Source organism: Tenebrio molitor, chromosome 1 (assembly GCF_963966145.1).
Source record: "Tenebrio molitor chromosome 1, icTenMoli1.1, whole genome shotgun sequence".
NCBI classification, from domain to species: domain Eukaryota; kingdom Metazoa; phylum Arthropoda; class Insecta; order Coleoptera; family Tenebrionidae; genus Tenebrio; species Tenebrio molitor.
In genome coordinates, this window is record NC_091046.1 from 1,848,096 (window position 1) to 1,863,585 (window position 15,490).

Sequence of the window (15,490 nt, forward strand, 5' to 3'; positions counted from 1 at the left end):
TGCAGGAATCGCTTCTCCCAAGACGGATCCCTTTCTGTTCATTCACGTCACCCGAGCAATCTTTTTGCGCGGGTGAATAGGGTCCGAAGGGTTCGCGTAATTACCGGCGGGACACGTGGCGCTTTGCGGATTAACATGACAGATCAAGTGTCAAAAAGCAGCGCGGATGTTGCAGGTTTTGACCAAGGACAGCGTGACAGTGTCGGTGGACGCCGTCGTCTACTACCGCGTCTCCAACGCCACCGTGTCCATCGCCAACGTGGAGAACGCCCACCACTCGACCCGCCTCCTCGCCCAGACCACCCTGCGCAACATCATGGGCCAGCGACCCCTCCACGAGATCCTGAGCGAGCGCGAGAGCATCTCCCAGCACATGAAGGCCCTCCTCGACGAGGCCACCGACTCCTGGGGCATCAACGTGGAGCGCGTCGAGATGTAAGCGTCCCGGCTCCCGCATTCCCGCACTGTTCGTTTTTTTGCAGCAAGGACGTGAGGCTGCCCATACAGCTGCAGAGGGCCATGGCGGCCGAGGCCGAGGCCGCGCGCGAGGCCCGCGCCAAGGTCATCGCCGCCGAGGGCGAGCAGAAGGCATCCAGGGCGCTGCGGGAGGCGTCGGAGGTGATCGGCGATTCTCCTGCGGCATTGCAGCTACGCTACTTGCAGGTAGGATCGATGTGCACGGCTGTGAAAGCTTCTTTCTTCATGCTTCGATGCGTAAATTGTATCATCGCACGATTCACTTGCTTTTCTTGCAAGCATCGATGACACTCTTTCAACTTACACGGCCTTTGGGGTGACTTGTGGGGTCGCGAGCGAGGGGCGATCGACGGAAGATGCACAGCGAGCGAGGGTGGGTGGGATCCCGATCGGGGGTGGGATGGGGACGGCGTTTTCGCTCGCTGCGTCTTTTCCCTCTACTAAATCGCTATCTACTATTCAAATTTCTCCCTAATCCCGCGTAAGGCAGGGGATTTTCTTTTTTAAACTTGCATGGAATGACCCCGTTGGAACCGGCGTTGGGCTCTAGTCAGCTAAAGCGTCAACTTACTCCTCGTCAGTTTGCATAAAATCTTGTAAAATATTCACAATTTTTTTTATGAAATTATTATACAAAACTATAGTTAGAACGTTATAGATGTGGATTGGGGACCTTGAGTTTGACAATCCACATCTAAAACATCTAATCTATATAATATTTTCAAGGTCACAGAAATTGTCAAATTTAAAAAACATTAGATAAATGTTCTCGTTTGCCCATCCGGAGGCAAAAAAAAATCAAAATTAAATTGTTTTGGAAATTATTGTAACCTCAAAGTTTCTAGTTTTTCATCGATGTTACTAAACAAAAAAAAAAGTTTTTGGAAGATTTACAATTTTTCTTAAGTTTTTTTGGGCACTTAGTTTGAACCTTCCAATAGCACAATGTTTTTTCGGAGCAGCTTGAAATTTTTCGTTTCTCAAAAATTTTCAAAAATGATATTTAAGATTTAAAAGTGATTTTTTGGAAATTTTAGAAAACATACGCTAAACATTCTCTCATTTATCAGCTAGGTGGGGCAAAAAAAATATTTTTTTTTGTTGGAACTTTGTTTTAAATTTTCAGTGTCAATTTTTTTTAAATAACTTATTAAACAAAAAACAGTATTTTTAGAGGAGTTAGAACTTGTCAGATTTAGAAAACATCGAATAAATATTCTCATTTTCTCATTTTCCTTCAAGAGTCACCAAAAAAATATATTTTCAAATTACAAATTTATTTTGTTTAATTAATAAAAGAATTTAGGGAAGGTACAAAAGAAAAAACATTGGAGCAATCTCGTTTACTTATCAGACGGCGACAAAAAAAAAAGTTTTTTTTAATTGATTTTTTTCCTTAAATTGAATTGAAATTTGTAATTTGAAACTTTGTTTCTCAACTTTTTTAGAGAAATTGTTAAATACTTTAAAAAATTAGAAGATTTAGAATTCGATACAGCTTGACAAAAACAGCTTGGCACATGAAATGGGCAAAAAAAGAAACGAGAGAGTGTCTGTGTGACAAGGATATGGCTAGGGCTGTAGGTACGGTACACTCAATGAAGCAAATCTGCTAAACAGTCCGGTCATCCATCAGCCATGGGCTAAGCTATTTTTGTCGAGCTGTAGATGTACAGGGTGATTCAAGTTTTACCGCCCGAGCGAAAACACACACTTCTATTCGATTTAAAATTCTCAAAAAATTCAGGAATGATTGTGTAACGCTGTAGAACATTCTGTAAAAATTTCAAATTTTTTAATGGGTTATTTATGGTACCTTAAAGGGACTAAAGAATAACTGGAAAAGTTCTCAACAGATGTTTCCCAACAATGAGGTATATATTTATGACACTGCAGTTGTAAAACTTGATCATTTTTCGGTGTTAAAATAATTCAAAAACTAATCATTTTCTTTTGATGTGAATTTCATAAATATGAGAACGGAAAATTTTTTTTTTTGGTAAAAATCAATTTTTTAAATTTTATGGCTGAATGAAGTGATACGGGAAAATTGATTGCACACGTTTCAAGCCTTATATGAAGGGAGCGTAACCCTAAAGTTTTGTATTTTTTACTAATTTTTTTAATAGGGTTAATCGTGCGGGCGGTAAAACTTGAATCACCCTGTACAAAATATGGGATAAAAATTTCTTGATTTTTTTACGTATCTCGAAGCTCAAGTTTCTTTTGAAGAAGTCTTAATTTTTGTATTCAGAATTTGCCAGATTTAGAACCTTTTTTTGAAAGTTTTTCAAAAATTAGTTTGAAAAGTTGAAGGGAGCTTTGGAGTCGTTGACCATTAGCTTGATTAGCCGTGTCCCAGCCCTGGCCCAACCCCCTACCTAGTGGCTTGTACAGCGAACAATGTAACTTAGTCGGCTACTCTAACCCCTAGATTAGATTTATTACCCCTAAGCGCTAGTCTTTAGGGTGGGAAGCATAAGGAAGATTATATTAATACTAGTTGCTCGCACTAATCCAGTCTGCCCCCCCATTTTAACGCCCCTCAACTTTAATGTCTCGTCTGGCCCACTCTCTTCGGCGTTGTCTCGGCTAAGCACCCCCGTCCACTTTACCCCATTCTCATGCAAGACGTCTGCGAAAAGTTGCGGAAGCTCGGCGGATGCCAATCGACGAGGTCGTCAGAGCAAACACCCCTGAATAATTCATGGAGAAAAACGCGATAAATCAGGAGCCCGCAACAATTATGTAATCTTCCTTGTCGCCCACCGTAGTTAGGGGTTGTTGGTGACGTCACAAATTGACTGATTGCTTCCTGGCAGACGTTGAACACGATATCGTCGGAGAAGAACTCGACCATCGTTTTCCCCCTGCCGATCGATATCCTTTCGTACTTCATCAAGTGCAAACAGCAGAAGGAACAAGGTCCTTCCTAAGGACCCGGTCCACACATCGAAGTTTCATGTCCTTTCAAAAATATGTGTGTCCTCGTCGCCGTTAGTGTCCTTCCTCATATGTGTCTCGGTTTTGTTAGTTCTGCGGTCCTAGGACTCGGCACAGTAACACTCGTCTTTCAAAATACATGTCACAGTCTAACTCAAGATAATAATAATAATTGTAGGGATAATGTTTTTCGCACTAAGAGATTAATCAGAGCGCCTAAAATTGGAAGTATTTATGTCAAATGTTGAGAGTCTAGACGTTTCGAGTTTTTTCAAACCGTCACACGGGTCAGCACTTGTTTAAACGAACACGCGAGGTGTGCAAAACCGCCACCGATTGCCCCGACAAAGTTTTGTTAAAAATAAACGTTACCTAAAAAGTAAAAAAAATCGAAAAAGCATAAAAGTCAAAATTTAAATAAAATCGAAAAATAAATAACTCGCGGGAGGATCGGTGGTTCCCCGGTTTTGCAAACAAAAGCACTTGCAATTTTTTTAAATAAAATGTTCAGTCAGTGTAGGCTAGTTGTACTGATCAGGGTGGTTTCGGTGATTTGACGGAACACCCTGTATTAAAGGTAATAGGGTCCACCCCGCCTAACATAAGAATATTTTATATCAGTCGATAATGGATCACTCTGTATTTTTCGATGTTGTCTCGATGTTAGTTGGGCCTATCGATCAAGTAAGCGGTGCCAAAGAAAAATCAAAAATCCATATACAGGAGGTCACTCACTCACACTCACCACATATTACATAAAACAGGCTGTGCAAAAGAAGCCATCAAATACTCTGTGTTATACTTAAGACAAGCGGGCTACGGATAGCCTATCTAGTAATTAACAAAACACTCGCGGCGTGTCCGGTTGTGATTTCGGGACACGCTGTATATACAACTCTGTGTAAATATTCGTCGGTGTGTAGGCTTCTAGATCTGTGTAAATAGTAGACGTGCCAAATTGTCGGCTGTAGCGAGGTTAAGGCTGTACGGTTGAAGTGGTTTAACCGGTTGAAATGGTTAACCAAACCGGTTAAACCAGTTTATTGACCACGTGATTTAGAACCATCAGATAGTTGATCAGCTCAAATTGGTTTTTCGGCGGTTTGTGTGGTTTGACCGGTTCAACCGGTTAAACCGCGCAGCCCTGGTCGCGATCGTGGCGCCCCCTGTCGCGTTTTCACTTCACATGTCACATTTTCTACCACTGTACTGACTCATACAATAAACAATACTGAGATGGCATCTGTTTGCTTTGACCTCTTTCTGACACTGTGCTTGGACGCTCGGATGACACTTGATGCTTTGCAGACTCTAAACACGATCTCTGCCGAGAAGAACTCGACTATAGTGTTTCCGCTGCCGATTGATATGTTAACGTACTTCATGAAAGCCCAGGAGGCGGCCTCTTCGTAAAGGGGGTAAGAGAGGGTGGTTAACGCTGTCCGCACCGAGGGACAGATAGATTTCTTGCAGATGTTCTTTACACGAGTAAGTTTTACAAGGTCACGTTTTCGGGCACATTTTTCGACTAGTTGTGTTGTTCTTGTTCGGTGTCTATTGTTGTAAAAATGTATTGTATAAAGTTAACAAACAATAAAATTCTATTTAATATTTTACGTGTGCGTTGATTTATTGTTATTGACACCGACGCGATTCCTGTAACGTGTGCGACGACTGTACTATAATCTTCCTTGTCCCCGCTATAGTCTAGACCTTGTTGTCGTGTTGGGGCGAGCTGTGCTTTGTTGTAACCGATTGATTTCCGTCAGACTCTAAGCTCGATATCGACTGGGAAAAACTCCACTATCGTGTTTCCTCTGCCGCTCGACATTGTCTCCTACTTCATCAAGTGCGAAGAGGCCAAGCAGAACCGGATCCGTACTTGAACGCTTTCAAATCGAAATCTTTGTGTCTGTGTCCTTGCACCAACGGTGTCCTTTCCTAGTTATCAGGTGGTTTTTAGTTGTCGTTTTTGTGAGCACATTGTACACTTGTTTGTCAGTCGACGTTTAGAACTTTAGCGACGTCTAGGACATGCATGTTAGTCATATAGTTAGTTTTGGGACACACTATACATAATCGGAAAATTATCAAAAATTGTATTGTAACACGTAGAAACTGATAAAGTGTACACAACACTCACTCAGTTCAACGGAAGTCAGGGTTGTCCGGTTGCGATTTCTGTTCAGGCGACATTTTCAAAAATGGCGTCCATATTGTGATTTAAAAATTTCTCAGTAACAGTGCCAAAGGAGTAGATGAATAAAACTTAACACAGTAATAATAATGGGGTCCACTGACGTAAAACTACGATTTAAACAAAATTTTTGTAGACCACCCTGTATATTAGTGTTCGAAAATTTGTCTCTCTATATTTAAGTCATCGTTCAATAAATACAATTTTTGGTGCCAAACGTGTGATTCCCGGATTTTTGAAGATCCAAAAGCGGTAATACAGGGTGTTTTCTTTCTGTCTTGCCAAAATCAAAAATTTTCGAAAATGTTTTTCAAACGAACTGATACCAAGTATCATTAGTGTCACCTTCGTATATGTGCCAAATGATACTTTTTATTAAAAAATCAAAATTTGCTACAGGGTGGTCGCCTATCCACAATAAACTTGTTGCATAAAAAAGAGGCTGTGGTAAGCGCCATCAAAATACACTTAAGTAAATCTACTGTTGTTAACAATAATAATTATAATAAAATCAAATAAATATTTTGTAGAATAGGAGTGTTTATTGTATACGATGTACAAGGTGTTGCTGAAATAAATCAATTTGGAAAAAATCTGTAGAGATGTAGACGTATTTCAGGAACAGCTGTATGTACACATGAATTGTTTTCTCTGCCATTTGTCATCAGCTTCTAGGTGTCTATAGAAGATAACACTTTTAGGTTTTAGATGTACGAAATCTATTTGCGCATCTGCTTCTATGTCGGTGTCCAGATAACCTCACTCTCCTCACTCTTCTAACTCATCGAATAAACAAGAATCTAACCACCACTCGTTTTGCTTCTACTTCTTCTACTCACACCCGCCATTTTGAATCCACCATGACACTTGATAATTTGCAGACATTAAACACAATCTCTGCCGAGAGGAACTCGACTATCGTGTTCCCGTTGCCGATAGATATGTTGACATACTTCTTCAAGAACAAACAAGGCGCATAACTGTCAAAAAGTGGTAAGAGAGGTTGTGGCAACACTGTTTCTAGCTGTACTTCGCTTGGACGGTGACAAAAATGTGATTCAGCACTCGAGTCAGTTTGATTAAACACGTTTTCGGGCACTTTGCATTTTGTGTAATAATTGTTTTGCAACTTGTGTTGTACAAAAATTACTAATAAACGAGTTGAAGCAAGTTTTGGTGTTTTCTTGCGGTGACCAAGTGTTTTCGAGTGGGCGCGGATCTGGGTGGGATGGTGGCGCGGATCGATAGAAATGTGGTTTATGGTAAAAAACAAACGATTTATTTAATTTGTACTAGGAATACAACTCACACCTTGCGATTAAGCAGCTAATATGTAAAATTGAGATGTAAAAGTTGCGATTTTGCTCGCATTGTTGCTAAAACCCCTAACTAAATACTCCAACTCCGACTCCGGTCGAGATTATCTCAATCTCTATTGGGGGAAGTATGCATTTCAGGCGAGATTGTTTGTGCACGGCTGCTGAACATAATTCAGACAGAATCCTTTGTTGGCGACGTCGTTGGGGGCCTCGGTGCTGTCGGTGTGGAACCACAATCGAAAGGGCTTCACGGTGGCTGTAACGAGCAAATATTTAAATGTTTCGTGAACAATCACGAGCTTTCCAATTCGTTATTTATTTGATCATTAAGCCTCGTTTTCAAACGACTCCATAATCGTCGCGATTCGGCTTTAATCCCGCCTGGAATGATTCCAGCTTTGAAGTCGACGGAATTAAAAGGCCATTACCGATTTTAGCCGCTTGCCGTTTTTGACGGGATCCAGACGTCAGACGCTTGTTTTAAGCCGAAAGTGGGAATGAAAGGGCAGGATTTAGGGATTTGGCCATCGAGGCAACAATTAATAACGGTGGGGCTGATCGAGCGGGAGTTAAATGTTTGTTTGGATTTTTGAAATTTCAGCTGCGGCGAGGTCGAATGTAATTTGACCCTTTCGCAACTTGAACAATGTTAATTTATTTTTAATTAATTTGCATTACTCGTTAAATAAATATTGTACATGATGAAACTTTGCGTTGTTGGTTTTGGGTTAAAATAAATTGAAACGGAGAGATGTACCCAGTCGAGAATATAGTGTTGAGCTTTTGCAGGAATATGTGAAGGTAAGTGCGAGTATGTTTCACACGTCAATAAAATGTTTGTGGTTGTCACAAATTATTAAACGGAAAAAAGAGAGCTTTTTACAAAAATATACAAACATATTTTGATATGAAAATATATTCAAATATAGTCAGTCCAAAAATATTTTTGTGGCGCCTCCACCATTTTTTCAAACCAAATATGTATTTGAAGTTTCATTAATCAGTACAAAAAATTCGGTTAGGCAAAACTTTCAGAAATGATTTAGTTCAAGGAGTTCCTGAGTTCGCGAGTCTTCAAAATTTTTGTAAAACAACTAACTGCTGTTTGCTTGAATAGCATTAAAGAAGGAGCTTTCTGCATTTGATCCGGCACGATTAAATATATAAAACACAGTTTCTACATTTGATTTAGCTGAAAGTTAGCGAGATACAATTATCGGGAAAAATATCCCGGCGCCTCCACCATTTTTACAACAGATATTTGTACTTTTCTCTACTAACGTTGCGACTAGAGTCGTCCAATTTTTGCATTGTATTTGTCACAATAAAATTTATAAAATGCAATTTTCAGATTTGATCTAGCTCAAGGCGTTACCGAGATATCATTATTTTTAATGAAAGAATATTCGGGGGTCTCCACAATTCTTGCAAAACACATTTACTTAGCCAGTATTAGAGATAGAATCATGCAGTTTTCTGCAATCGAATCGTCATGATCAAGTTTGTAAAGACCTTTCTTAGATTTGATCTAACTTAAACGGTTGCCGAGATATCAATATCGATATTGGAAGAACATGCCGGCGCCTACATCATATTTTTTTGTCATTTTCTCATTTTCTTTCAATTGATCTGACACAATAAAATTTATAAAACGCAATTTCCAGCTTGCTCCGGCTCAAGGGATTATCGAGAAATTATTACATTCTGTGAAAGAATAATATTCTAGCGCCTCCACCATTTTTACAAAATAAATATTTACTCTAGTATGAAACATAGAGTCATGCAGTTGCATTTGGATCGTCACGATAAAATGTATAAAAGGCAGTTTTTAAATTTGATTTAGCTCAAAAGTTTTATTGAGATATCATTGTCAAAAAAAAAAGCAGAAAAATATCCCGGCGCCTCCACCATTTCTACCACAGATATTTGTACTTTTCTCTGCTAACGTTGCAGATAGAGTCGTCCAATTTTTGCATTGGATTTATCACAATAAAATTTATAAAACGCAATTTTCAGATTTGATCTAGCCAAAGGAGTAACCGAGATATCATTATTTTTAATGAACGAATATTCTTGCGTCTTCACAATTCTTGCAAAGCAAATTTACTTAGCTAGTATTAGAGATAAAGTCACGCAGTTTTCTCAATTCGAATCGTCATAATCAAGTCTGTAAAGTACCGTTTTTAGATTTGATCTAACTCAAACCGTTGCAAAGATATCATTATCGTTATTGGAAAAATATGGCGGCGCCTACAACATATTTTTTTGTCGTTTTCTCATTTTCCTGCATTTGATTTGACACAACAAAAAATGTATGAAACGCAATTTTCAGCGTGCTCTGGCTCAAGGGATTATCGAGAAATTATTACATTCAGAGAAAAATAATATTCTGGCGGCTCCACCATTTTTACAAAATAATTATTTACAATTATTAGACATAGACTCATGTGGTTTTTTGCATTTCATTTGTCACGATAAAATTCATAGAACACTGTTTTTAAATTCGATTTAGCTCAAAAGTTTACTGAGATATCATTGTTAACAGCAGAAAAATATCCCGGCTCCTCCACCATTTTTACAAAATAAATATTTTTATTTACTCTACTAGTATTAGACATAGAGTCCTGCAGTTTTTTGCACTGGGTTGGTTACAATAAAATATATAAAGCACAGTTTTAAAATTTAATTTAGCTCAAAAATTTACTGAGATATCCTTGTTAAAAATCGAAAAAATATCCCGGCGCATCTACTATTTTTGCAACATATATTTGTACTTTTCTCCACTTGTGTTACAGATACAATCACACATTTTTTGCGTTGGATTTATCACAATAAAGGTTATAAAACGCAATTTTCAGATTTGATCTAGCCCAAGGCGTTATCGAGATATCATTATTTTTAACGAAAGAATATTCTGGCGTTTTCACAATTCTTGCAAAGCAAATTTACTTAGTAAGTATTAGAGATAAAGTCACGCAGTTTTCTGTATTCGAATCGTCACAATCAAGTCTGTAAAGTACCGTTTTTAGATTTGATCTATCTCAAACCGTTGCAAAGATATCATTATCGTTATTGAAAAAATATGCCGGCGCCTACAAATATTTTTTGTCGTTTTCTCATTTTCCTGTATTTGATTTGACACAATAAAATTTATAAAACGCAATTTTCAGCGTGCTCTGGCTCAAGGGATTATCGATAAATTATTACATTCAGAAAAAAATAATATTCTGGTGGCTCCACCATTTTTACAAAATAAATATTTGCAATATTGCGCTCTTCAGCAAATTGGCGGTCATTCACCGACACGAGCCAATAATTTGCCAGCTCACACATCATACTTCACCGGCGTCCCCGAGAATCAAATATTGCAATATTTGCAAAATACTCTACTAGTATTAGAGATAGAGTCATGCAGTTTTTTGCATTTGGTTCGTCACAATAAAATCTATAAAACACAGTTTTTAAATTGAATTTAGCTCAAAAGTTTACCGAGATATCACTGTTGAAATAAAAAAATATCCCGGCGCCTCCACCATTTTTAGAATATATATTTGTACTTTACTCCATTAGTGTAATAGATACAATTGGCACAATTTCTGCGTTGGATTTATCACAATAAAGATTATAAAAGGCAATTTTCAGATTTGATCTAGTCCAGAGATTTACCAAGATATTTTTATTTTCAGTCATATTCCGGCGCCTCCACCATTTTTACAAAACATTATTCGGCAATTAAAACGTCGAATTCACTCCACGTTAAAAATTATTCCACCCCAACACCTTTATCTTTATTCAAAGTTTTAATGAAATTCACATTAAACAATGAATTTCAATCCGTGCTTGCACAAATCCGGCTAAATTATGAATGTTATTCAGTACTGACCTTATAATTAATTTAACCTTTTCATTTAATATTAACGTGATTTCAACAAAATGTACATTACATTATTTATTCGATTATTTCGAAAATTCAAAGAATCTCAAATTTTCCTTCTATCCACACTAATTAATTTTTAATGAAAACAGTTGATCGGCGAAATTTAATTCTACCTACTCTTGTGCACGCGCGGCTAATTAACACCAACCGAAATTGCACATTAATTAATTAATAGATCTGAATCATAAATTATTCGATTCCATTATCCTAATATTTAATTTTAAATATGATGATAACGCCTTATTTTTTTATTCCAGTTTTATCTAAAGAAACAATTCCAAAAAAAATATAACATTTTTCTTTCCACTCCCACTCCCCCTCTCCCAGATGCTCCAGAATCTCCTCTGTCATACACCTCTCATACTCCCTATTGTATTTGGATTCTTTGATTCTCTCCCTTCTTTCTTGCTTTCTTGCTCTGCACTCATCAATCTTCCTTTTGCTCTTAATCTTTCCACGTCTTCACTGGCATATCCGTTCCTCTGGTAATATTTGTCTCTCCTTCTTCCCCATATTCTTTTACTTTTCTCTCCAGCATTCCGTGAGTATCCGGCACTCTTCTCTTCCATCCATTTTGCCCTTTGCCTTTCTCTTTCTCGCTTTCACTCGCAGCCTATTCCTCTTGCACTCTTCCCTCATTATGTAACCTCGCGTTTCTCTGTCCACTCCTAGCACCCCTTTAAAATATATTTCCTGCACTCTCTCTACTTCCTCTTGTTCCTTCTATCCCCAAATCTCTGCCGCCCCCATCAATACACTTTCCATCATGCTCTCAAATATCATCACTACCTCTCTGATGTGTGCCTTTCATTTTAAATAATTGCATAAAAAAATGTAACAGAAATTTTAAATTCTAAATCAGATCATACATTATAATTAATTACATTTTATTAAATCAATTTTTTTTTGTACCGGCGCCTCTTTGTACATTAAATTGGAATGGAGATTAGATCTATCGCGTTAAATTTGATTCACTAATTAAATTAAACAGGAAGGTTTTTAATCCCAATGCAATCAGCTAAAAATGTTTACATCTTTGTCCATTAAAAATTAAAAAATAAAAAATGTGCAAGCGCATTTCCCTCCCTTTCTCAGCACTCGAATAAAATTAATGAAATCACATTAATACCAAATAATTTATTTCATCGCATCCATTGGATTTATTTGTGACCCGGCGCCTCCACCATTTAAACGTTGAAAAACATTTTCCAAATTTATTCTTTAACTCGTTCTAAATTTCAGCTGACGAGTATTGATTAACTATCACGCGTTTGTGATAAATCAAAATTATGCACAACTGTAAATCTACTGCGACGTAAATCAGTGTGTTTTATCCCGGCGCATCCACCATTTTTGCGTCCCCACAAATCTGTTTAAACTCGAATCCGCAAAATGAAGCCGCTTGGGGGAACGACTCGGTGTTCACTTTTTACAAAAGCAATTCCTCCACCCTGGCAAATTTTAATAATTGTGTGGAGCAAGCACAATCGAGTTGACGAACCATTTGTTAAAATTGTAATCGAATGATAAATGGAAACTTCTATTCGAACAACAACTCTCTTGTTCTGGGAGTTAAACTTTCAACTTACTCCTGACGGGGGTCGATTGCAGCGTCACGTCCGCACTCAGTACTCCCCCACATATCCTGTCAACGTTAAGTGACGGTCCTGTCGCCGGTCGTCCCACGTTCGTGGCCATCGGGATGATCAGGTAATCCCCCTGGCAGTAGTTGGCCGAGCCTGTGCTCCCCACCATGGCCTGGACCGCGTTGTTGGAGTTGCCGGAAAGCGTGAACGACTGGCTCCGGTTGTGCGCTGCAAACCCCAAAACATTCTTACTTTATTTTCGCCCCGTCGGGGACTCACCAGGATCGTCGCACTGCGTGTACTGCACCCCGCAGAAGTTCCTCTCGTTCCTGATGCAGATGCTGTAGTCCTGATTCGAGAGCTGCAGTCCCGTGGTGGGGTCGTAATTGAACGACCGGATCTGGCCCGCCACTCCGGTGAAGTACTGCAAACAACCCTCTTCGGCTGGAAACAGGAGCATCATTATTGCTGGGCGAGGGTGGGTTTGGGAGTGTACCGCGATAAATCGAGCTGCAGGGGATTTGCGAGATCCGGATTTTCCAGTTGCGGGGGAAGTTGGGGCCGCTGGTCACAACGGAGAGGGTGACGGGGTTGGAGGCGCCGCTCCCGGCGTCCACGTACACTGAAAATGGAAGGTTTAGATCGGGGGTGAGATTTCGAGGGGGGGTGGTACAGTGATTGCCGACGTTGTTGCCGCAGATCGGGGGGACGGGGGTCCCTCCGGAGACTATGAATTGGTCGTTGTTGCAGATGTTGTTGGTGGGCTCGGGGCCCATCAGGGTGAACTGGTCGAAGTCCAACCTGCGAACAATCAAAATCAATTTTTGAACTCACTATACCTTGATAGCGGTGCGCGAAATCGATGCTCGCGCAAATGAAGCACTCGCTCCTTCGTCGCTCGTGCCCAAATAATGCGCGAAAAATGACTCATTTCGTAAATAACTATTTTTTTACGTTAACTTTGCAGTTGTTTTCCACAACCGTCATCCGGCCCACCCCCTCGAGCCGCGCCATCCGCCGCTCCCAGCCCCGCACCCCATCCTCCCCTCCTTTTCCCCCATCTATTTGCATCAGTTCCACATTGAGATTTCCGCGTCGCTTCACCCCAAAGCCCGATCTTTTGCAATCGCACCCCCGCCCTACCTGTACTGGCAGACATCAGGATTCGACTTCACCAGGGTAACCTGGCACGACCCCGTCCCGTCGTATTGATTGGGGTAGCCCCCCTGGACGAAGTAGGTCCCGTTCTCTCGGATGGTCGCCCCGCACGTCGCCAGATCTGCAGACAAATAATTCATTGCGCTGGATCAAGACGGATTTCCGCAGGGTCGGTCGCCCTAATTGAAAGGGTGCCACTCACACATGCAACACGTGCCGAAGCCGCCCGCACACGGACCGTTCGCCGTCCCTCCTTTCTGGCTGCACTCGGGGGCGGAGACGCAGGTGCCGTTGTCGCCGGTGGCTCCCGTGCACACCTGGTTGCTGAACTGGACGAAGGTGAAGAGGGACAAAACTGAAACAGGGCGGCGGTTACAAAAAATCGCCGCCGGGGGCTGGCGTGCAAACGGCCGCCGCGAAACCACAAAGGGTAGCTTCGGGGGCTTTACTTAACACAAAAAAAAAATGCAAAACAATCAAACAAACAGACGAAATAAAATTATTATCTACTATTCTGATTACACTGGTAATTAGCATGATCACTATCATTATCGTTGTTGTCATGATCATAATGGTATCCTTTAATAAATTGAATTTAACAGCTAAATTCATGTGTATAATTTTAGCGAATATATCATGACGTTTCTTATATTCGCCTTGAGCCAAAACGGTGCAAGAAGAAATGATGTGTGATGTGATGTGACCATTATCATCATCGTTGTTGTCATGATCATAATGATCATTCTTACATCATTATTATTTCTATTTTACTGGCTTACTTATCATCATTATCATTATCATCGTTATTTTACTTACATCGTCCTTGTCGGGAGTTGGGCAGAAAAGGATTGGCCGGCCCCCTCATCATCTCCGCCAGCAGATTCCTGCGTCTGCTCTTGGGGGAATCCTGCAAAATCTCGCCGCCCCCGAGGGTCAGCGCCGCCGCCAACACGAGAACAACTTTCGACACCATCGTGCAAGATCACGACGACCAAATGAAAAGTTTCCCAAGGCGAGCTCTTTATAACATTTTTCTTGCTCCAGTGTCTGTCCTTGGCAGTGGCGTGCCGGGACGTGGTAGGGGGCCATGAGGTGTCGAGCTGGAGAAAAGTGCCGCCGCCTCTGGTGCACGCGACAAACGAGCGTGGTACACATGGCCGCCCAAGAAGTTACTCGGATGAGCGCCCCGCGAAAGTGAAAGAGGCTGTAATGGCGACAATGGCGGCATCACGTAAGGATTATTGTGCGGAGGTAACAATGATGGAGGCGCACCGAGGGGGAAAAAGAAACGAAAAAGAGAAATGTTTTTTTTTGGGTGCGTTTGTTTTTCTTCGTGCGTGCGGATGTGATGGGAGATGATTTTAATTCGCCCACCGAAAATGCTAATTAAGTCGGCTGTGCACCGTGAAACAATGGATTGTTTGACGGTGGTTGGGCGCGGGAAATTTGTCGAATTATCGTCGGCGGCGATTTGGTAAACGCGAGCGATTTATTCATGTGTGAACTCATTGTGGGGCAGATTGGCGAAAATTTGATGATTCGGGGGCGGCGAAGGGAAAATATATGTGTGCATAAAAACAAGAGGTGAATTTTGAAACGGAATTTAAAAAGCGGGGGTGGTGAAGCTTTCACTAATTTTACCAAATAATGGAAGTCTACGACTGAGATAAATTCTAAATTCCAGGCAGAATAAATCAAAATGAGAAATCAAGTTCACTTAAATTTTGAACACTCGTACAACTCAACCAAACTGTGCACAATCACACGCTGCAACATGCAACAATTTTTGCACAATAATTGATCAAATACGCATAAAACAAATTTTCTTATTGTTAGTAAATGTTATTTTCTTATTATTGTTTCATTCTTATTT

At 40.3% G+C, this 15,490-nt stretch overlaps 2 protein-coding genes across 7 annotated transcripts in view; one reads left to right on the top strand and one right to left on the bottom strand.

Annotated features, from left to right (window-relative positions):
- The window catches only part of LOC138127644 (band 7 protein AGAP004871), a 41,200-nt gene extending 34,412 nt beyond the window's left edge, over positions 1–6,788 (top strand). Inside the window, exons 7-9 of one of the 6 annotated variants that reach the window (XM_069043695.1) lie at positions 176–435; positions 483–663; positions 5,190–6,487. In XM_069043695.1, the coding sequence (XP_068899796.1) occupies positions 176–435; positions 483–663; positions 5,190–5,306 (558 nt within the window). In that variant the 3' untranslated portion in view covers positions 5,307–6,487. The other 5 variants (XM_069043722.1, XM_069043700.1, XM_069043706.1 and 2 more) reach the window with 5 other exon arrangements.
- Positions 6,789–6,862: 74 nt separating this feature from the next.
- LOC138140830 (uncharacterized) lies at positions 6,863–14,590 on the bottom strand. The gene is made up of 8 exons (XM_069061738.1): positions 14,434–14,590; positions 13,820–13,972; positions 13,603–13,738; positions 13,133–13,260; positions 12,956–13,081; positions 12,739–12,903; positions 12,463–12,687; positions 6,863–7,192 (listed from the first exon to the last, which is right to left on the bottom strand). The coding sequence occupies exons 1-8, from the start codon at positions 14,588–14,590 to the stop codon at positions 7,071–7,073; spliced, it is 1,212 nt and encodes a 403-aa protein (XP_068917839.1). The 3' UTR covers positions 6,863–7,070.
- Between the last annotated feature and the right edge of the window lie 900 nt (positions 14,591–15,490).

What these genes read in the sequence shown, in the direction of transcription:
- LOC138140830 (XM_069061738.1), bottom strand. Translation starts at nt 14,590, where the DNA reads ATGGTGTCGAAAGTTGTTCTCGTGTTGGCGGCGGCGCTGACCCTCGGG. An exon ending in CAACTCCCGACAAGGACGAT is followed by an intron (nt 13,973 to 14,433) that starts GTAAGTAAAATA and finishes GCCCTGTTTCAG; the next exon opens with TTTTGTCCCTCTTCACCTTC. An exon ending in CAACAACGTCGGCAATCACT is followed by an intron (nt 13,082 to 13,132) that starts GTACCACCCCCC and finishes TTCCATTTTCAG; the next exon opens with TGTACGTGGACGCCGGGAGC.